At 39.1% G+C, this 22,239-nt stretch overlaps 2 protein-coding genes and 1 non-coding gene across 3 annotated transcripts; 2 read left to right on the top strand and 1 right to left on the bottom strand.

Annotated features, from left to right (window-relative positions):
- The first annotated feature begins 1,747 nt into the window (after positions 1–1,747).
- glmnb (glomulin, FKBP associated protein b) lies at positions 1,748–12,526 on the top strand. The gene is made up of 20 exons (XM_089134163.1): positions 1,748–1,924; positions 2,217–2,336; positions 3,003–3,113; positions 3,545–3,653; positions 3,777–4,030; positions 5,761–5,762; positions 7,082–7,184; positions 7,278–7,456; positions 7,752–7,805; positions 7,906–7,936; positions 8,053–8,142; positions 8,404–8,445; positions 8,540–8,613; positions 8,755–8,839; positions 8,969–9,078; positions 9,680–9,737; positions 9,828–9,963; positions 10,067–10,158; positions 10,250–10,340; positions 12,438–12,526. The coding sequence occupies exons 1-19, from the start codon at positions 1,886–1,888 to the stop codon at positions 10,334–10,336; spliced, it is 1,776 nt and encodes a 591-aa protein (XP_088990289.1). The 5' UTR covers positions 1,748–1,885; the 3' UTR covers positions 10,337–10,340; positions 12,438–12,526.
- Positions 10,354–15,958, bottom strand: c8h1orf146 (chromosome 8 C1orf146 homolog). Its single transcript, XM_039691460.2, has 5 exons — positions 15,544–15,958; positions 15,262–15,352; positions 12,393–12,564; positions 12,140–12,218; positions 10,354–10,808 (listed from the first exon to the last, which is right to left on the bottom strand). The coding sequence occupies exons 1-5, from the start codon at positions 15,601–15,603 to the stop codon at positions 10,698–10,700; spliced, it is 513 nt and encodes a 170-aa protein (XP_039547394.2). The 5' UTR covers positions 15,604–15,958; the 3' UTR covers positions 10,354–10,697.
- A 6,099-nt stretch (positions 15,959–22,057) lies between these two features.
- Positions 22,058–22,129, top strand: trnaa-ugc (transfer RNA alanine (anticodon UGC)). The gene has a single exon. It is a non-coding gene; the product is annotated as a tRNA-Ala (tRNA).
- Positions 22,130–22,239: the final 110 nt, after the last annotated feature.

Below are 22,239 nucleotides of genomic sequence, written 5' to 3'. Positions count from 1 at the left end.
TCAAATGCCAGCGCTGGCTTTATAGCCACTAGGCTACTAGTTATGCCATTTTTTTTTGTCTACGACAAACGCGTACAAACATTATGGACCTGAATTTTGTATAAGTACTAATGTTGTTAATGTATTATTCATGTATATATGCTTCATGACGTTATTTTCGTTTTGCTCAAGAATATAAATGCCAACGCTGTTTGTGTTTAACATTAGTAGCCAGTCAGTTGCTATTGTTGCCAGTCAGATGCTATTTTGTAAAACAAACGTGTATAAAGTAAAAAAAAAATGTAGCAAATTATTATTCAGAAACGTTTTGTAAGAGCCTTGTGTGGCGAGGTTCTGCTTGACTCTCTTGATCGCAGCTTTCTCGGTCTGATTCTGCCTCAAACTGATTCTGCAGTTCGAATCCATAGACGTTTCGCCCGTAAAGGTAATGGGCGTTAATCTTCCGGACAACGTGAGCAACAGTTTAGCCAATCACCACACACCAGCCCAAACTAACCAATCTGAGCCCACTGCCTGTTTCTGAGGGAGTGGTTTCATAGACTCAGGAAGTCGACCGGTCGTTTGAGGACAGAGGAGAGCGCGGCTGACAATAATGGTGAAGTTTATAAAAAATAAGACTTTTAAAAAAAGAAAAACCTCGAATACATGTTATATTGCACCCCATAAACACAAACATGCAAAGAAAAAAAGCAGTCAACCCCCCTTAAGGGCCAGAACATGAAGAAACTGGTCCTAAAGAAATTGACTATTATCACTTTTTTACAGTGTATTCTGAAGCGATATTGTGGCTTGTTTGTTAATCAAAATAACAAAATTTAATGACTGATTTGTCAGTATAATATCTACTTCTATCGACTTCCTCCCATTCAAATTCCCTTTGCAACACCTAGTGAACATACAACGAGTGCAAAAGGATATGGGGCTGACCACGCAAAAACAACAAACCTGTTTGTCTGTCAACATACAGTGAGAGATCTTTTTATTTTGCACTCGACTTTCATTACACACAGTCTGTCCACTGTCAAAACACTAAATCAGCAGTCTTCAATTAGCCACGGGCAAATCTGAAGCTAACAGGCAACCAGCCTGTCCTTTCCTGTTATATTTACATTGTGCCTTTTGTTAAAGCCTTTCACCACACTGTAATAGACAGAGCAAACTTCGCAGCTGCTGCTTAAATCCTATTGCTCAAACCTGGTTTGTCTCCATACACCTGAAATCAGGGTCTACAATACTTGCCCATGCAGGAAGTCAAAGACATGGCTCATATCAGATTACATGTCCATTGGAGCAATGCTAGACTTATTAGGGATTTAGCTAAGGGATAGTACACACATGCTCGCCAAAGATAAACGAAGCAATTTCTGATGCGCTTTCATTATTTCCATGGCATAGCTTGTTTAAATAACGCCAGGGCTTATTTGAGAGCAGTCTAGGTTATTATAAGTCAGTGTGGTCTTCTATAATCCTGTGTTCGAGAGCAAAATGTTTAACCAGTTATACTTAGAGCCTCTAAAAGTCAATTGAAAAAACAGAATTTTTTTGAGTAAATATTAATTGACTGTAAATTATAATGAGAAATCTCATTGTTTTCCAGGGCCTTCAAGAGAGTTCTGTCTATCTATTTTAGATTGCTTCTTAATCCTATTAGCAGACACTCAGCTGCAATGCTTACTAAGAGGTTTACAAGGGTCCCTTGTCAGATTGCCTCTTGCTCGATTCTTTTCAAACATTCTGACCTCCATTGTAAACCTAGCTATCCTATTATTGTGTGCTGAATTTTATTGCAGATGTCATTCAGATCTTGAGCAGAAAAGGATCGGTTATAATCCTGACCTTGAAGAGTCATTCACATGGACTATTTTTGAAAAGACCAGCTCTGAAAATGGCAGTGAATCAACTAGAGGATGTAGTTCAAAAATGGGTGAGGAAAAAGAAAATGAAGTGTCATATTATTTTGTTGCATTTTTTTTTATTTGTTATAAACGGTTTGTGTTGGTATTTATATCAAGCATACATTTAATGTGTGTACATCAGTATGCATTATGATAATGACTTTAAAGAGCATGCAAGAGTGAATATGCTCTGAATGGTTTGTACATTTTAATCCCATAAACATGACTTCAAAGATTTACAGTGTGATTGTTTTTTGTTTTTTCTATTATCTATTGTTTTTTAATCAAAGATTTGATAATGACTCTTGTCCATGTTTTCAGAGAACAACTGAAGACTTTAAACCAGAAGACCATGAGCTCTTTCTGAATGCTGGTCGTACCTGCATTGCCCAAGGGGACAGCAGTCAACTACTGGACTTCATAAAAGAGGATGTCAATCAGGTAAATCTGGAAGCATTGGCATAATGCTTTTAAAAACTCATTTTAGATCTTGGTATTCGAAAGCATTGGGAAGTATTACTCACTCATTTTAAGATTTAAAGCTTTTTGTATCCACTGAGATTCTATAACACACTACTGCAAACAAGAAGGTATCCTTAAAAGACAGACAGGTGCCACAACACGTTACACAGAGATATCCCGGGCTCATTTTTATGACATCAACCCACTGGGATTGGGAGAATTTGATGGGCTGTATCTGTACTAAACCGCCACTTTGTCCTTCTGCCAAACTGACAGGCCCTATGACCTTTGGGTGTGGGATTGCAGTTTAGTGGAGAGCCAGTCAGATTTCTTGCTTCACTGGAAGCCCTCTCTGAAGCAGCACTCCATTAAGTGCTGTTGATTTACCAATTTCTTGCACTGCTCCACTTTTCCATGCATGTAGCACATACTAAATAACACGCCATAGCGGTTTAAAAGCAGAGCTTAAATGCACAAAATATACACCATATTTTCAAATGACTGATTTCAGCCAGTATTTCAGGCATGTGAAAAATACAGGTCTAATATACGTGTGTAGGCATACATATGCAAATACATAAAGTTTCAAAAATAGAAAAATGTTTAATTTAAAGTAAAAATGTAAAATGATAAATGTCTTTCTAGCACATAGTGAGGTCTATGGGCAGTGGCCTACTGCCTGCACTGGTGAATGAAGTGCTGAAAAAGGACCGGAGTCCTGCCCACTGCCAAACTATCCTCAATCAGCTTGTACAGGTTAGATTGTGCTTACTCGAATGTGTGACCCTGGATCACAAAATCAGTCACAAGCAGCACGGGACACAGGTATATTTGTGGAAATAGCCAACAATACATTGTATGGGTCAAAAGTGAATTTCCTAATGTAACTATATAAATAATTTATTTCTCTGAGTGAAAGCAGCACAATCGCGAACATAAATGGACGACTTTCTCAATTTTCTCAATGTTTTTTTGCACCTTTAGATTCCAGATTTTCTCGCCCATATATTGTCCTATTCTAACAAAACATAGATCAATGGAAAGCTTATTTATTCAGTTTTCATATGATTTCAAACAATTCATGTGACTGGTTTTGTAGTCCAGGGTCACATATGGTCCTAAATACTTTAAATAATGATGATCACACAAATATGTAAGACAATACATAAGCACAACTTTTATTGCAGATCTGCAATGTTAAAGACCTCCTCGATATTTTACTACACCAAGTGGAGAACACTGATCCAAATGCCATCTCAGACTCCATAATTGTTCTCATGCCTCTTATTCAGTCAGGTAACTGAATTAAACCAGTATAAAAAGCATGTTTTTAACTTAAAATAAAAGCCTAAAACAAACACGGCTCCTTCTACTGCAACTATAAATAATTAACACATTTTCTGTTTGTTGCCTTTCCAGTGCTGTTGAGAATGAATGAGTCGAAGGCCCCTGGACTGGCTTTGGCCCTTGATTCTTTGCAGAAACAGATTTCAAAACTGCCTGTACCTTACTCACACAAACAGGAACAGGAAGATGTGTATGGGCTCTGCCGATGCTGCACTGCAGTACTGACCTTTGTACAACCCTTTGTACAGGAAGCCAAGAATCAAGACACAACCTCAGTGTCCACCAAACTAAGGGCTGCTCTTCTGAAGTTGTATGTTTTCAAACCTGTTCTTACTAATGCAATCACAATATTTGTTTAATGGAAAATATGTACTGCTTAAATTAGCCATTCATCCAAGTATGGCAAGTCAATTTATTTCTATTGTGGTTTTCACAATACATGTTTCTAACAGCTTTACTGGGGTGGGCAATATGACAAAACCAATGATAGAAGTAATCCACTCAATTTAAATACACTTAAGTTAACTATAATGTATTTATAGTGCTGTCATACTGTCTATCAGTTCTGCAGTGACGCTACACATCTAAATGTTCAAAGGCATTTAAGCAATATAATTATTGGTTGGTATTGTTCTATTAATAGATTTTAATATTAGTTAGTTTTGTTCTAAACAAGCGTAATAGGTAATCAAAATGTACTGATACAATGAAATTATGATCGCTGTCAAGTGAATGTGAAAAGTCTGAAAATCTTGCTGAAACCCCCCCACAGCATAAACCACATGAATTACATGTCTGGTTAAAGCTGGTGGACCAGTATAGTCATGCTGTTCCCAAGCAAAACTTAAGCTAGTGTAACTTATGATAACTGTGTAACTGATCCTGTGACTGTGATAACTGATATACTCACACAAAAATCGCTGCAAAAGATGCTTTCCAAAAGATTTTATCGTAGTTTTTGTCCAACTCCATTGACTTGACTTGGACAAAAACTACGATAAAACCTGTTAGAAAAGCATCTTTTGTTGAGATTTTTGTGTGAGCATATCAGGAAACACCCCAGACCACTCGGTGAGTTTCACGTCTTTGTAAACTAAAGTTTAATGCGTTTTATGGAGGATTGTTCCAGTGCACCTAATGCAACCAATGTGGAGGTTGCGGGGGGGGGGGGGGGGGGGGGGGTGCAACCACAGAAACGTACTCGGTTACTAATGAAACCTGGGTTCTCACTAGAAGAGCGAACGAGTACTGCGTAATATCTTACGCTAGGGGAAAAGCTCTTTTCCACGAGATGTTGAAGTAAAAAATTATCCTTAATTTTGAATGAATATAAAATGTGTTGAGGCATTATGCAGACATAGGCAAGACGGTGCGTACCTATTGGCTGTCCTGCGGCAACTGCAACAGCCAATCGAGAGAGACGCTTTGTGACGTCAGATCCAATGTGGGTGCTTTGCGCCCACTACATCACCTCCCACCAAAGCGGGTATGGCCTAAGCCTATAATATAGCTCGATGGGCTGATATTATACATTTTTTCACCGCCGAAGCAAACCAGAGCGTGTTGCAGGCACGGCAAAGATACACAGTACTCGTTCCCTCTTCTAGAGAGAACCGAGGTTACGTTAGTAACCGAGTACATCTCTTACGAGAGGTTCCTCGTACTGCGTAATATCTTATGCTAGGGGAACACAGTGTGAAATGGCGTGCGTGCTGGGATCCAACACCAAAGGCTCATTTAGTGCATAATAACCAGGCAGGGACTCACAGAGAGTCTGGAAGAGAGGCTAAAGCATCATTTCCAATAAGTTAGCTACCTAAGGGAGCTAATCACATTAACAGTGTTCCACACAGTCAGGGTGAAAATGTTCAGCCTGAACTGTGAAACAGTATGGGCTCTATTTTAACGATCTGAAACGCAAGTATCAAGTGCAAAGCACAAGTAACTTTGTGGGCGGGTCTTGGGCACTAATGCTATTTTACCGGCAGGATAAATTACTCTTGCGCCCGACGCAAGTTTAAAAGAGCTCGGTCTGAAATAGCTTCCGTATTCATAGGTGTGGTTTGGGCATAACGTGAAATAAACCAATCAGAGCATCATCCAACATGTTGCATGGCTGATTTATATTATTATGCCGGATTTACCAGGCGCGCACAAGGAGCGGTTCACAACCGAGGAGACCAACGTTCTTGTTAGGGCAGTGAAAGACAGAAGATGGGAGGTGACGGGGTTAGCGCGAAGCGCCCCCATTGGATCTGACGTCACCAAGGGCCTTTGGCCATTGGGTGAGAGACGGTGTCTCCCACCCAATGTCCGGAAGCGGCGGACAATGGTGGCCATTGTCCATTGGCGAGCGACCCGAGTGAAGCTGGCAGGCAAACCGGCAAGCTGTCGCGGGTTGGAGAAGGCTCGCGGGGACTTTCTGAGTGCGGCACTTTTTACGGCGTGGCACTTTAGCAGGTGGAAGTGCAGTCTCGGTGAAGGATGCCAGGCGGGTCCTCAGCTCAGAGTCACCATGGGCAATAGTTTGCAGTGAAGGCAGCCGCCATCAGCAAGCGTGAGAGCTGCATGATCCTCTCCCAGGCAGGAAACGCAGATGACATGGCGGTCCCCGTCACTGAGTGCAGCTCAGCATGAGCGGCAGGAAAGAGACATCTTTAAAAAGACGCTAGCTCTTTTAGAGAGGATAGAGAGAGGAAAAAGTGTGAGTCGCGGCGGCGAACACACACACTATGCAGAGTAAAAGGATATAACGACGGAAAGCGAAGCAGGTATGGCGACTGAAGGTGGCGAGATGAAGGCCAGCGGCTTCAGATGCAGAGACGCTTTTCTCAGAAGGCTTTTCTCAGACGGCGCAGCTTCTTCACCCCCGATCCAGCGATGCGTGAGCTTCGCTGAAGAGATGAAAAATCAGATTATATCAGCCCATCGACCTATTTTTATAGGCTCAAGCCACGGCCGCATTGGCGGGAGGTGACGTAGTGGGCGCGAAGTGCCCACATTGGATCTGTCGTCACCAAGGGCCTCTCTCGATAGGCTGCTGCAGTTGCTGCAGGACAGCCAATAGGCACGTCTTGCCTATGTCTGCATGCTGCCGCAACGCGTTTTACATTAATTTAAAATTAAGGATAGTTTTTGGCTTCAATCTCTTGTGAAAAAGAGGTTTTCCCCTAGCGTAAGATATTATGTGCAAATTTCAATCTTAACCGTTCCATTCCATCAGAAGCTATCTTAAAACAAGGCTTTAAGTGTACAATACAGAACTTGTCCTTTAAGCAACAACGCGGAGAAACATGTAAACCTTTATAGATTATAAGCATGCAATCTTAACCTTTACCTAATTCTTCACAATTTTCTTTCTTTCTCTAATGGCTCAGTTGCATGAAGAGTCTAAGTGAACCTCTCCTCCAAGTTCAGCTGGACAGAGAGGCAAACATGATAGAAACTTCACCCCTGTGGAATTTTGCCACAGAAATAATGGTAATGATATCAGTCACATTCTTGTAACTATTAGGCATGGTACTTTTCGAAAAAGAATGACCTTCTAAGTGGTTCTGTGCTTCTTAATACAAGGCAATCTTAGCAGAGATCCAAGAGTCCCTGCCAAAAATGCTGTTCTACGATCCTTTGAGGGGGAAAGAAGATGATATACTGGAGAAAGGTGATTGTCAACCAAATGAATCAAGAGCTTGCATGGCTTACTTGCTGTTTGTCCAGCTTATTGCCATAGAAGTGTTTCCTGCAGTTTTTAGGTAAGTTGCAGTTAAACCTCAAAACTTTAAATATGTGTTTTTCCCCTCTCGCCATGTTTACCAGACTCAAAGACAGTGTTAACTGTTTAGGCCACAAATCTCGTGGGATTTCAAAAGCAGTTAAAAACTTGTTTTGTGCTCAGGCCTTCAGATACACCAAAAGGGTTTAAAGCTTCGATTATTTTTTTTTTTATGATGCACAATTACAGTGTCTTTGTGAAAAAGCTTTAAATAACTGGTATACTTTTAACGCACCAGAGCTTTTACGTAGGTTTAATTTGACATTTTATTTCAGCCCTGTTTTCGTCCTGCAGTGCAATATGGAATACATCAATCTTCTGTTGAGTAGGTGTGTACACAATTGAATTTTTAATTAAGTAGTAAAAAGCCAACATAGTGTACCATGTATTTAAGTCCAACTTCCCTTCCTGCTTTGTATCCCAATACAGAAAGGATGAATCATGGATTTTGAAAGGACTGGTAAAGTGAAATTCCACCAAAAATTAGTATAGTATTAGTACAAGTGCCGAAAATTATGTACTTAAATTTTCAGTACTGAGCAGTAACTTACCAGCCATGTCTTTTTGCATTTTAAGGACTTATTTGTTAAAAGTTTGGAAAGAGTAACAGACTACAGTCTTTCAGCGGAGCTCTTAGAACTGAGACCATTCCATGAGGTTCCACAGGTATGCAACACTATGTATTGCTATGGAATAAACAAAACAAATAAATTTTGAGTTGAAAATGTACTATTGTGTTTTATACAGTACTGTGTATCTAAAAACTGAACAATATATAGCACAATATATCAGTACCATATCAGTTTTTCTTTTCCCTATAAATTGAATAATTGACAAATCCCTGGTGAAAACAAGTGTTTTCAGCAATGTTTATTTTTTAAAATTTCAATGTTAACTTACAAGAGAAATTTTGTTATTTGTTCACAGAACTTAATTAAAATTATGATTGACTGTCCTATCCAGCATTTGGTGAGTATAGATGAGACACAACTTGCATTTAATTCTGATATATGTGAATTAAAGTCAGTTTTATGTTTGCTGTCATTTGAACTCTTTCATTAAGAGAGCAAGAAGTCTTGTGGTGTTCCAGCTCTTTATAGAGAGGCTTAATGGTGAAGCGAAGCACAGATTTTTCAGGTATGGTATCTAGATAGTTTGAATCTGTTTAATTAAATGTGCTATCAAAATTTGAATGGAATCTGTTGGTGTATGTAAATATAAAAAGTCAGAACATCGCTGGGTATTAATTGCTTATTTCTTCTTTGTGAATTCTCTAAGACGCATCATGAAGACTAGCCATCATGCAGGGGTCGAAAGTATCATCATCAAAAACATAAGGAATCAAGTGGAACTATGCAGAAAGGTAGTGTACAAAACAATCGGATATATTCAAGAATCACATGCTTAAATGCCAACTTGTCCAATTGATATGATTGTTATTAACTCTAAAATCACTGATGTTAGAAATGTTTATTTTCTTTTTTTCTTAAAGTCAGCCTATAAGGATGGCTGGTTTGAGGGGACATGGCTCATTTCATTGCTCAGAGACACCATCACTCTCCCACAGGGCCATGAAACTGACTTGCTACATGGGATGGACAGGTGAACAAGACCTGTATTTTTACAAAGCTTTTACTAAAGGAAAACAATCGCCTGACAAGCCACTGAATGCACATAACTACATCTTGATGGAGCTAATCAACTTTCATATCAACAAATCATTGACATGAATCGTAACCCAAGTACAGAATCCACGTATGGCAGCTGTCTCTACTTTAAATGTTAGATCTCCTACTAACTAAATACAATCCATCCCTAACCATAATTTATTTATGAGCGTATAGTCCGGGTTTACTGCCATGATCCCACAACGCAGAACAGATGGTGAGTACCGGTAGTCCAATTTTTAAGGCAGATCCTGTGTCATTCCAAAAATGATACTAAAACCTGAGTGATTGACATACCTCGTTTGAATAATCTGTCCCTGATAAATTACTTAGGCCTTGCTTCATCCTGCTGATGGTCAGCTTTTACCATTATATGCACTTCTTGTGCGTAACTCTTTCTGTATAAAGTACTGGAAATATCTGAAGACAATTTTTGACTAAGAAATAAAAATGATTATTATTAATTTTTTTTATATATATATATATATAATGTAATATTTAATATATTAATATTTTCTTCTTGATTGTTTTTAAAGGGTCATGGAGTCTCTGAATCTTCTGCGGTATTTATTGATAAATGAAAGAGAAATTTCCGTAAGATTTTTTATACAACAGTTTATCAAAACACTTTACTTATATTTTCATCATGTTCTGTTAATAAGACCAACCACCTGTTATTTTCAGACTGGAATATGGATAGACCTGTGCCACATTGCAGAAAGTTACACAAAATTATTACGAGTATGTCTAAGCATGTCAAAATCATACTATGGAAAAGAGTTAAAAAGACTTAGAGAGGATAAAAAGATCAAGGCTAAAGGTAATACATGCTTTGTGTTCTTTCTCAGTTAAATGTATATATTATGTAGTGATAAAAAAAAAAATAGAATTTGACTTGTAGTAACATCTTTGTTTCCCCACAGAATTTAAGGAGGCCTCGGGGAAGAGATCAGTTCAGAGCTTGATTGTGAAAAATGAGACACTTGGCAGCATGCCACGCGAGGCACAGGATAAGGTTAGATTATCAGTAGGCTTCCAACTTATCTTAATTCAGTTTAAAAATAGTAACAATAAGTCATACATAACAATAAATATATCATTTGCAGGTCCTGCAGTGTGCCCTGGTCACATATGACTTAATGGAAAGCCTTGTGGTTCGTATAGAGGAGATCATAGAAGAGGGTCAAAAATGAACAAGTAGGGACAATTATTGTGGTCTGGACTGAATAATGTATTTATTTACGTTCTCTGTACCATGCTGTATTTTGCAATGATAAAAAACAATGTGAGACTGAGAACTACAAAATCGATATTTTCAAAACTGTATTCCTACTCTGAAAGTCTTTTCCAGCAAGGTTTATACTTAGTTTTTAATGGTTTATGAACTATTTTGCTATTATGAAGGAAAAAGGTTTTTTACAAGGATATGAACAGAAGTAGGAATGGCAATTAACAGTTTTTTACACACCTTACTATGAAACAATACTGACATCTGCTGTTAAAAATAAGTATAGCAAACATAAAGAAGATACATGGACAAGAACATAAATAGCACTAGAACTGCATCTCTTGAAGCATCCCCCAAACTGGGCTATGATCAACGATGCGAGCACAAGCCAAAGACATCTGATCTCTCAAATTCTCCACTTTGGGTTTACTTGTGGCCTGGAATAAAAAGGACATTAAAGGGTTAGTTCACCCAGAAATGAAAATTAAGTCATTAATTACTCACCCCCCATGCTGTACCAACCCCGTAAGACCTTCGTTCATCTCCGGAACACAAATGAAGATATTTTTGATTAAATTTGAGAGCTGGATCACTCCTCCATAGGCTTCTAAGGGACTGGCACTTGACGGCCCATAAAGTCATTAAAGAAAATGTTTAAATATTCCATGTGCCTACAGCGGCTCAATTATTCTCGTCGCTTGATAAACTTATCAAAAAGTATTCTCGTCGCTTGATAAACTTATAATTGAGCCGCTGTAGGCACATAGAATATTTAAACATTTTCTTTAATGACTTTATGGGCCGTCAAGTGCAAGTCCCTTAGAAGCCTATGGAGGAGTAATCAAGCTCTCAAATTTAATCAAAAATATCTTCATTTGTGTTCCGAAGATGAACGAAGGTCTTACGGGGTTGGTACAGCATGGCGGTGAGTAATTAATGACTTAATTTTCATTTTTGGGTGATTTTTTTTAACATAAGCTGAAAACGAAATCAGAGTGATCCTGCCAGAGCCCGTCTCTGATCCTGCCATTGACTGTAGTTTCCATCACCTCCCAAAAGACGACGAATCTTCCTGTGTACATTTGTTTAAATTCTTAATATTCTATAAACTCTATCAGCATGTGTTTGGCTGTTCTCTATTGATGTTACACCTAAACTCAGGATCAAAGCCTGAGTTGACAGAATACCAAATGTGCCAGTTAATGTATTCAAGTAGCACATTCATTTATAATTTTGAATAAACTCCAAAGCACAATGACTAAGTGTGTATTTTTTATTTTAATTGTTTGTCAGCTCGCACAACTGTCTGTCACCATGCCTTGATGAGTATTGATTATTAATAATGTTATTATAATACTCCCAATCAACTACTGCGGAGGGTAAAGGTACTGTTATTTCACCCTTTTGAATTTCGTTGAGGTTGTGTTCCCACATCGTTAGCTAGTTTGGATCGCTATAACTTGCATGACTGTCAACTGTTGAATGAACGAGTGTCAAGCATGTCAAGTCGCGCTTTGTTTACTTCGAACTGGAAGACCCCCCCACTTTTGACGCAAGGCCTCATGGAGCGTAGGAAACTTGTGGATATATGGAAGATAAATTATTATGATTTTTTCTTTAATATAAATGTTTTTATAGTATAACATGAAGATTAAAAATCTTAACTTAATTCGCGTTTAGACAGCATTCATTCGTGAAATAAAGACATTACTAGAAAATGATAACAATAAAGAAAAATCAAACTGAAGTGCAAGACATCATAAGTTACCTTAGCGATGATCAGCATTCCCTTCACTACATCAGCAGTACTATGCACGGGTATGACTCTGAGGTTACAGCCAAGGAATCTGTTCCAAAAATTTAAAAAATACCAGAATTACACCATTATTTGCTGCTGGACAGAACTGAGTTCTTCCACAAAGTGGACAGTTCTTCCATATGTCTAGAATTCTGACTGGTTGTATGTAATGTATGCTTTCAAAATAATGCTGTATATTTGTAGATTTGAATTGATCATGCACCTGTTTTGCACTGATGACAATATGTCCCACTCTCTTTTTCCATAGACTGGAGCTTGAAGCAGAAGAAAACTGTTTCTATGGACCTTCATAAGCTTCTCAATTCTCTCAAAAAGTTCTGTATTCTCAAGCTTGGCTGAAAACTCCTCTAATGTGACCAGTAAGAAAGCCGTACCTGTGTAACAGAAAAGTGAAGAGAAGGCAACTCTTCAGCGTACACCTGGGATCTATTTTTGCATGCTCTTTCCACAGATTAACTTCATAATGTAGTTTTTTATATTAAAATTTTGTATTTATGTACATTAACAACAATATACGTAATATATCCTTGGCGTTAAATTACTAAAGACTAGGCATCACTGCTGTAAAGGTCTTTCTGAAACTGAAACATCTTTTTCCCTTATGACTGCCTCTCTCCCTCTCTCTTTTGTTACCTTCTTTAGAAAGTCATGGAAAGGCTATTGTGGATTTTTTCTTTTAATATTGGGACAATTGTGAGAGCTAAAATCATATTTTTTGCTGTAGTCTTCTGTTCACCTCTATAAAAGTTAACTCAACTATGAGTTCACTTTTGAGAATTCTGGAAATGTGAAAAGGGTTCTACCGTAAATAAATACAGTTCATCATACTTTTCTAAATATTCTGACCTTAGAATAAAATTTCAAACTCTAAGAGTTTGCTACAATATTTCTGTCGTCTGTACTTTGTAACAGTGTAAGTGCTTGCCTGAACTTTTAAGTGGTTTCCTAACAGAGATAATTACATACACTCACCAAAAGGATTATTAGGAACACCATACTAATACTGTGTTTGACCCCCTCTACAGGACTGCCTTAATTCTACGTGACATTGATTCAACAAGGTGCTGAAAGCATTCTTTAGAAATGTTGGATCATATTGATAGGATAGCATATTGCAGTTAATAGAGATTTGTGGGATGCACATCCAGGGCACGATGCTCCCGTTCCACCACATCCCAAAGTTGCTCTATTGGGTTGAGATCTGGTGACTGTGGGGGCCATTTTAGTACTGTGAACTAATTGTCATGTTTAAGAAACCAATTTTAAATGATTAGAGCTTTGTGACATGGTGCATTATCCTGCTGGAAGTAGCCATCAGAGGATGGGTACATGGTGGCCATAAAGTGAAGGACATGGTCGGAAACAATGCTCAGGTTGGCCGTGGCATTTAAAAGATGCCCAATTGGCACTAAGGGGCTTAAAGTGTGCCAATAAAATATCCCCCACACCATTAAACTACCACTACCAGCCTGGACAGCTGCATTTTTTGCAGAATAATACCCTTTTGAGTTTTTTTTGTTGATAAAGTGACTAAATGGGACTATCTATAGTCTTTGTCCAGCTATTCACTTCTGCCAATTGAATTTAGGGTTCAAAATGTATCAAAGTTGTTCTTATTTGAAGATAATCATTATGTGGAAAAAACGAAAAGTGAGAAACTTTTTTTTTTTTTTTTTTGGCCACATAACTTATTTTCTGAAATAACCCAAAAGCCAAGTATCCTACAACAACCCTATTGGGTTTTTTCTTTCCTTTGTTTTTTTTTTTTTTTACCAAGGGAACCAGCCAGGGTGATGCTAACTTCCGGGTTGGGCTACAAATATTGTCATTACTGCCGCTCACTAATGGGCTGCATTACGTTTAAATAATAATAATAATGCTAACAAAGTTTACTTTCAATATTAGACACTAACAAATATCTATTCAGAGCGAAAAAGGAGCATAAGAATCCAATATTCACCCCTCCCTTGTAGGCTATCTCGAATATTCTCGCAGCGATGTGGACTACGACTACGATTTCTCAAGCGCATGTCAGTCACTGATCACTGTCATTATATAAGATATTATATAAGATATATATCTCATTATATCTATCATTAGATATATATCTAGATATATCATTATATAGGCTAAGATATCTCTCGGCCAGGAGAACTGGTTCCAAAGCAGCACCAACTCTTTGCTGGACTAGAACCGTTCTTTTACCACGTCATGCTTACGTCGGGGGCTGGGGCGGGTTTAGATGTGTTCTAAACATCTTTTCTCACCATAATAAAGGATCACAAAGCCAAAAGAAACATTTGCAGTAACACGATGGAGTCTGCCTTTGTAATTGTTATGCTTGAAGTTAACGCAAGCGTTACTATTTTTGTATTTTTTTTTTTAAATTGAAGACATAAGCAAAGAAGAAAAGTCACAATATAGAACAAATAAATGGAAAGAAAAAAAGACACAATTACAGGGGTACATATAGGCTAACTTATCAGAAAAAAATTACATATCAAACGAAAAGATTAAAAGACTTATGTATTTCAATTGTTTTTAAAGCTTTCTTGGTATACGAGTTAGAGATAATCTGAAAGTAATGTTGTATTTGCAAGCGTTTCTAGCTAAGACCTAAGACGTGGCGACGTACTCAGTAACGACGTCGTTCCCTGGGCGCTCTAGTCAGTGGAAAAACGATACATGAAAATAAAAAATAAAATAAAAATAAAAAGAGGGAATTACATAGATTAAAATAAATCTAAACTGTGCTATTATGTTGTTGTTGTTGTTATGTTGTTTTACTCTGTAAACTGAATGTTTAAATAAAGCCTTAAAAAAAAAAAGTCAGTGGAAAAACAAATAGGTTCTGAAGCGGTTCGCAAGTTGAACCGTCTCCGAACAAACTTTGAACCAGCACTTGTTCCGAACCAGTTCTTTTTTTTTTTTTTGGTGGAAAAGGGGTAGGCCTATTTGTGAAGGACAGCAGTTCTGAACTAGAACTAGAACTACACATTGCCCGTAAGTTTTCGTCAAGTAGGACATCATCTATGGATTAAATTTACCCATGAAGTTTAACTACTTTTTACCTGACAAGGGAAAAACAAAAGAAGAGGCCAGAATGTTGTCCGAGCGGCGAATCTTGTGCTGCTGCGCAAGAATCTGTGAGGGTTCATCACACTGCGAAGACAATACAAAATAAAAGCAGATACGCGCATAAATAAGTGTGATTCTGTCTGTCATTAAGCCAAATAATATAATCAAAAACTGAAAAAAATAAAATAAAAATAGTTTACTTAAAGCTATGATAACTTCAAGCTATCATCGTAAACAGCAAACGTAGCCAGCTAATGTAACACGAAAAAAACAACCTGAGGTGAGGTACTGATTATAATGGTTGTTTTCCAAGAGGTGTTGGTATCGCGTGCCATTTCCAGTTGGTTGGTTACGGTGGTAACTGTTTTCTTCAACAAATAAGGTTTTAACCAGACCGTCGACTGACGCCAGCTGCTGATAGAACGGCGACGGCAGCCGGAAATAAACTGCCGTAGTTAAAGAGCGCAAAAATCACTAAGCAACAGTAAAGAGGACGGCATAGGGAATAATTTAATCATCAGACAAAATACAAAAAGAAAGTGGTTTTAAAAAGAAAGAGAATGGTTGATTTTAGCACTTAATGATATACAGAAACGATTTCAATGCCACATAACCTAAAACATAACATTAACTGTCTTAATCTGTCACGCAGTAACGACTATACGGCAAATCAGCTGTTCTCCCGTAGTAGACGGTTACAGTAGAACGTCAAGAAGTAGCAGCTTGTCGCGCATGCGCAATAGAACGCCAGAATGCCGTTGCCGTTCCACCAGAGGCTGTTGCTTAAAGTCCCTAAATTGTTGCGAATTATCTCCCTTTAGAAATTGAGCTGGTTACGTGGGTGACGTTTTAAGTTGCGTTGTACGCAGATAACGTAGTGCAGCGTTCTCAGCACTTACGAACTAAGTGTAATTGCCTATTCACTAAGCCACACCAGTTGAGCGATCATATTGTGCACGCGTTCATGTACAGCGTTCATGTGCAAGAGAAAGTTTATGACAAAGTAAGTTTTCTTCTATGTAAGTTATATTGTTAATAGTGCAGTTGAAATACAATGTGACGATCTGTGCTGAGTTAGATAATGTTTATTATGTTTAGCGATCGTTCTAACGGTAATTTGATCCTGCTTAACGAGCAGATTATCCCGCTAGCATGGCGGTTTGTTCATATTTACAAGTTATACTTTTGAAGTGACTTTCTCTGTGGATAATATTTTTCACTTTTTGCCATTTAGTACTGCCAGTGCTAATGAAGACCGTCAATTTCTATAACTTGCATTCGGTGTTTGTCAATTTAATTGCATTATGCAGTTTATTATAGATTCATATTAATAGGCCTATATTTCTTGATTTATAATATATTTCATGTATCCGTGCACTCTACAGAGATGTTTATATTTGAGTTTGTAATATCTTAAGTTGTTGAATAATTCAGTGAGTGAATATTTATTTCTGTTATGTTATTTATTTCAGAAACTATGTACCAGTATGGTCACTCTTGTGCATTAAACACTTAAACTCTCTGACTCTCTCTAGCAGTCCACCAGTTTTCAGTGGGGCAATCCCCAATATATGGTCCTTCGAGCCGGATCCATTGACTACTGCAGTGATGTCATCGGAAGAGCGATCTACCTCTTTCCCTCATGCTGAGATGTCAGGCAGACCCTCACGGCATCGTCGCACACCCAAACATCTGGAGGAGTATCTCCTTGACTACAGCCATCACCGACCTGCTCTTTCCTCCCCACCTACAGCAGAGGTGCCAGTGGAGCAGAGAGGAGCAGCAGCCGCAGTGGGCATATTTAGTCAATCACGACCAGACTCCAGCCAGGGTGAGCATCCAGCTACAAGCTCCACAGACTTATTAAGTATGAGTTCACTGAGGGAATTAATGAAGTCTATCTCTGAGAAGGAAAGAGATGAAGCTGCTGACATGGCTGCACTTCAAAGCAAACTCAAGCAGTATGAAAAACGACAGCATCGGCGTCAAGAGCTGATGAAACATATCACATCATTCCTGATGGAAGAAGGTGAAGAAGAGGTGCAAAGTGTAAAGCCTGCCACACCAACCCCGAGATCATCTCCAGGAAACTCACCTCATCCATCCCCCTTATCAAGTCATTCTTCCTGTTTCTACACAGTCACCTGACATTGAGTTACATACCAAAGGACGAAGACATGTGAGTGCCACACAAATATATGTAAACACACCTACTGTAGAGGCAGAGGACTTTAACCCTGGTTTCGTGCCAATACAGCCAGTCAATTCACTCCCTTTGTACTCACCACTTTCATCTGGTACATTACCTACCTCCGTGCCCCAACACCAACATGTTACAAGAACAGACACTTTGCCACTACTGCTTAATACACAGTTCTGCCCTTATGATGACGCAGGAACTGCATTTCAGCCTCAGGTGCAGCCACAGCTAGTAGCTCCCACGCCAACCTACCAGCATCCTGGAGTGCCTTACATCTGTACAACAGTGGCATCTTCTCCACGACAACCTGTCGCAGCACCACCGGCATTCAGTTTTTCAGTTCCTCATTATGCGACAAGGCCTCCATTAGCGTCAGTGCCTCAAACCCTGCACAGTGCTTCAGTTCCTGCCATGAGCATTCCTACTCTTGCAGACACCTCCCTCCATCCATCCACTCTCCAGCCACTGAAGAGACCAGAATACTTGGTGCCTCATCGCCCTTTGCATGCTGCACCCCAGCCTAAGATTCCTGATTTTGTGAATGACAACGAAAGGGAATTCGCTAACCTCAAGTTAGCACTGGACAATCTTCTTGAACCTCATGCAGAGCTAGATGAGAAATACAAGTACCATATCTTGCTGGAACACCTTAAACTGCCTGAGGCACAAATGATTGGCCAGTCCTGCCGCCATCATCCATACCCGTACTCCGCAGCTATGCAAGCTCTTCAGTTACAATATGGCCAACCCCATCAGCTGGCGCAGAGCGAAATAGCAGCAATCCTCACAGCACCAGAGGTAAAACCAAATGATGCACGCAGTTTTCAGAGTTTTGCTCTCCGTGTTCACCTCTTAGTGAGCATGCTGTTATCTTTGGAGGGACCCAGAGGGATGGAGTTGAACTGCTGCTCGCATGTGGATCGTTTGGTTGGTAAACTGCCAAAGTACTTAAGAGATGGTTTCATAGAGTTTCTCCAGCTACAAGGGAAGCTCAACTCCCTCAGTATTAACCCGTACAACCTACAAGACTTTGCTGGGTGGCTCCACGTCAAAGCTCAGCAACAGAGATTGTCTAGCAGGTTAGTGCAACGTTACCAGTATGAACGTGATCCCAGTGGTTCAAGGGAGAAGAGTGCATCTAAACCAAGAAGCCAAAGTACAGCCTTGTATCATGGTGCAGCAGCCATGGAGGACACGGCATCCCCCGGTTCTAAGGTGTCTTGGAAGAAGACCCCCCTCAAAGTCAACTGCCTTTTCTGTGGCAGTAAAGAACACTATATCACTCGATGCAGTAGTATTAAAGAACAGTCAGTGTCTGATCTTTGTAAGTGGATTTCAGAGGGGAAGCGCTGCTGGTAATGTGCCCGTTCCCATGCGCCTGAGACCTGTAATCTGAAGAAACCCTGCAGTGACTGTGGTGGTATTCACCTTCAAGTGCTCCATGGTGTGGCCCGAAGTCGTGCAACCAATACATCATCAGCTACCTCAGAGAGCCGCATCTACCTTTTGCCATCCATTGCATCAGGCAGAGTCCTTCTGAAAGTGGTGCCTGTGCTGTTGCACCACGAAGCAAAGACAATAGAGACTTATGCTATATTAGATGATGGAGCACAGCGCACCATGATCCTACCTACTGCTGTCCAGCAGCTTCAGCTTAAAGGTGAACCTGAGACTCTAGCACTTCGTACAGTCCGTCCAGACACCACTCACCTTAATGGCTCAAAAGTCACCTTCGAAATCTCTGCAAGAGGTAAACCAGAGAAACGCTATCAAGTGTTTGGAGCATTCACGGCTTCTGGCATTGATCTGGTGGAACAGTCATACCCAGTGCAGACTCTTCAGAGACGGTATGCACATCTAAGAGGTGTTCCACTACAGCCCTTTCACAAGGTACGTCCACTGGTGCTCATAGGTTCAGACCAGAGTTTCCGCTAGAAAAAAATGGCGCCGGTCAAAGTGACCGGTAGAGGTTTAGTTTACCGGACATTTTGATGATATGCCGGTCAAATATCGCCTCTTAATTAGTCAAGAGGAAAACTGGAGTCAGGCTATGTAACTTAAAAAATGACATAATCAGGCCGTATAGAATGCAACATGTTTATTAGCATAACTTTCAAATAGACGTAAACCATGAAAACATGAACGTCCGATTGGCGTCAATCAATGCCAATTGTTTTTGCTATGGTTTCACATTAGTTAAACAAACCAATCCCCCTTCCCCACATACAATATCTGAATATAGTTTTTACTAAAGCAAACTTAATTATATACACCCTCAGTAGCGTCTCATTTAGCTGGTAACATTTAAATTGGCCACCGTGAAATTCCTTGTCAAATTAATTGGAACAAACAAATGACTAGACCTATAACATTGTCTCGCGTAATTTTAAGCTACTTTTACGCTGTTTTGCAGTGCTGAAATGTGCAGCTGCCGACTTAAAATCAAAACTTCGCAGTGTCTCTCCACAACTTGCAATGCGCATAAGCCGCGTAACCTTGTTCTCTGCAAGGCGACTTCGCTACTTTCATCTTGATCCGATTCTGCAGTGAGAACCCTCTCTCTGGCTCTGCAGGAACACTCGAGACAGGGACTACACTGGCTATCTTGGCGAGCTTGGTCCACTCTGGATAGATTTAGTTGAAATCGCATATGAGGACTTTCGCTGATTCGCAGCAGAGCATGTGAGCGGAGTGGAGCGGATCTTGGACAGAGCGCAGAGTGGCATTTTTAAAAGGACGGAGCGTCGGCTTATTTCCCGCTCCGCTCCGCTCACACCAAGAGAAAACTCCACGTCCCCGCCTGACTAAAGTTGCTTGCATTGTATTCAGCATCCCCAAGCGAGTCTGCGAGCGCAGAGAGGGTTTTCTCCGCTGCTGCCCTGCTTTCAAGAAACCACCGCATGTGTCTGAAGCCTCAGACATTGTCCAAACTCGTGTTCTTGAAGGTGAACTCACAAGAACTGTAGGTTAGATAAGGAAAGCAATTCTTTTTTTTGTCTTTTTTTTAAGTTTGAGACAATTTAAATTGTCATCCACGTGCTCTCTGCGCAAAAATTCAGTTAGATATCGGCGTCTGGTGGCCTAATAGTTAATTTACCGAAATGTATTTAATAACACGTTGATGTGGTGATTTTTATTTATATAAATAGGCCCATTTATTTGTTTAATTTTAAATTTTTTTGTGTTTTTTTGTGTTTTTTGTTTTGCGCAAAAATCAGTTAGGCTTATCAAAATCTGGCCTAATAATTAATTAGCCTAATTTTAAACATGTATGTGGGCCTATATATATTTTTTTTTTTACATTTTTGTATATATTTTTATTTTAGTTATTATTAGGCCCATTTATTCGTTTAATTTTACAGCAGTTATACACTGGTTATAAGGCCATTTACATTTTTATCATGTGCGTTGGGGAAAAGTTTATCAAAATTCTGGCCTATAATTTACTTTTAAAACTTTTATGTGCATTTTTGTTTATATAATTTTTATTCATATTATTAGGCCCGCCCCATTTATTCGTTTAATTTTACAGGACGTTTTGTGTACCTATGCTACATTCCTGTTCTTGCTAGTCCTAATTTGTAATTTGAAATGAAACATTTCTGTTTGGAAAATGTTTTTGTTGGTCTTTAGTTCTTTGCAAGATAAGGCTGTGGTCTAACCTAAAAGTGAGATAAAAATACATGCAGATTTTTTTTTTTTTTTTTTAAATACATGCGATTTGAGTGGAGCGCGAAGCAAACTGCGTTGAACACTGAATGGGGAGCGCTTTATGAACATTCTGTGACGCAGCGCTGGGAACAGTGATTTTATTATTGATTACGAGGTTGAACTGGCCGTGTGACAGAGCGGCATAAGATGTACACGAGCGCGAGTTAATAACGTGGAGCGTTATTAACCAATTGATCCATTTGCTCTGGATTTTAAGTGTGTGCCATGCGCCGTCTTTAATAACATTCAAATGGTAGAGCCTGTTCCTTAACATAGCCAAATGACGGTGTATTTTTGCTTAATGCAAGCATTTGTGTTTGTGTCTTTGAACCTTAACAATGTTCAAAATAAATATGCAAATATTGTCAGAACATCTTCCATGTCTGCATGTGTTCCTTAAAATTGTGTATTTTATCAAAAAGATGAGAGAAAATGTTGAAATGTGAAATAATTTTAGGAAATGTTAAATATTATCTGCTGACAAAAAAGTAAAAGGTTAAAATGATGTCCTGACTAAAACTAGACTAAAATGTTGACAGGTTTTTTTGACTAAAACTAAACGAATAAAATTACGTTTTCTTGGACTAAAATAAAGACTAAAATGCTTGACTTATAGTCGACTAAAACTAGACTAAATAAAAATGGGATGATGTCGACTAAATGTGATAAAAACTAACAAGCGATGCTGAAACTGGACTAAAACTGAAACTAAATTTAAAAATGGCTGGTAAAATTAACACTAGAGCTTACCAATACTTGTTTTGTGTCTTGAACCTCAAAATCACATTTCTACGCATTCCAGCTTTGACCTTAATAACTGTTAAATTTTGATTTAAAGTCACATCTAGGTAAATAACAGAACAATCTGATCTTCAAGAGGGGATGTAGCTCAGTGGTAGAGCGCATGCTTTGCATGTATGAGGTCCTGGGTTCAATCCCCAGCATCTCCAAGCAATGTTGATCTTTCCATCACTTGCTTTGCTTGTTTCTTAAACCTCAGTGGTAGAGCACATGCTTTGCATGTATTAGGTCCTGGGTTCAATCCCAATTATCTCCAAGC

Source organism: Pimephales promelas, chromosome 8, assembly GCF_988280905.1.
Source record: "Pimephales promelas chromosome 8, fPimPro1.hap1.1, whole genome shotgun sequence".
NCBI classification, from domain to species: Eukaryota; Metazoa; Chordata; class Actinopteri; order Cypriniformes; family Leuciscidae; genus Pimephales; species Pimephales promelas.
This window is presented reverse-complemented; position numbering and strand designations above follow the sequence as displayed.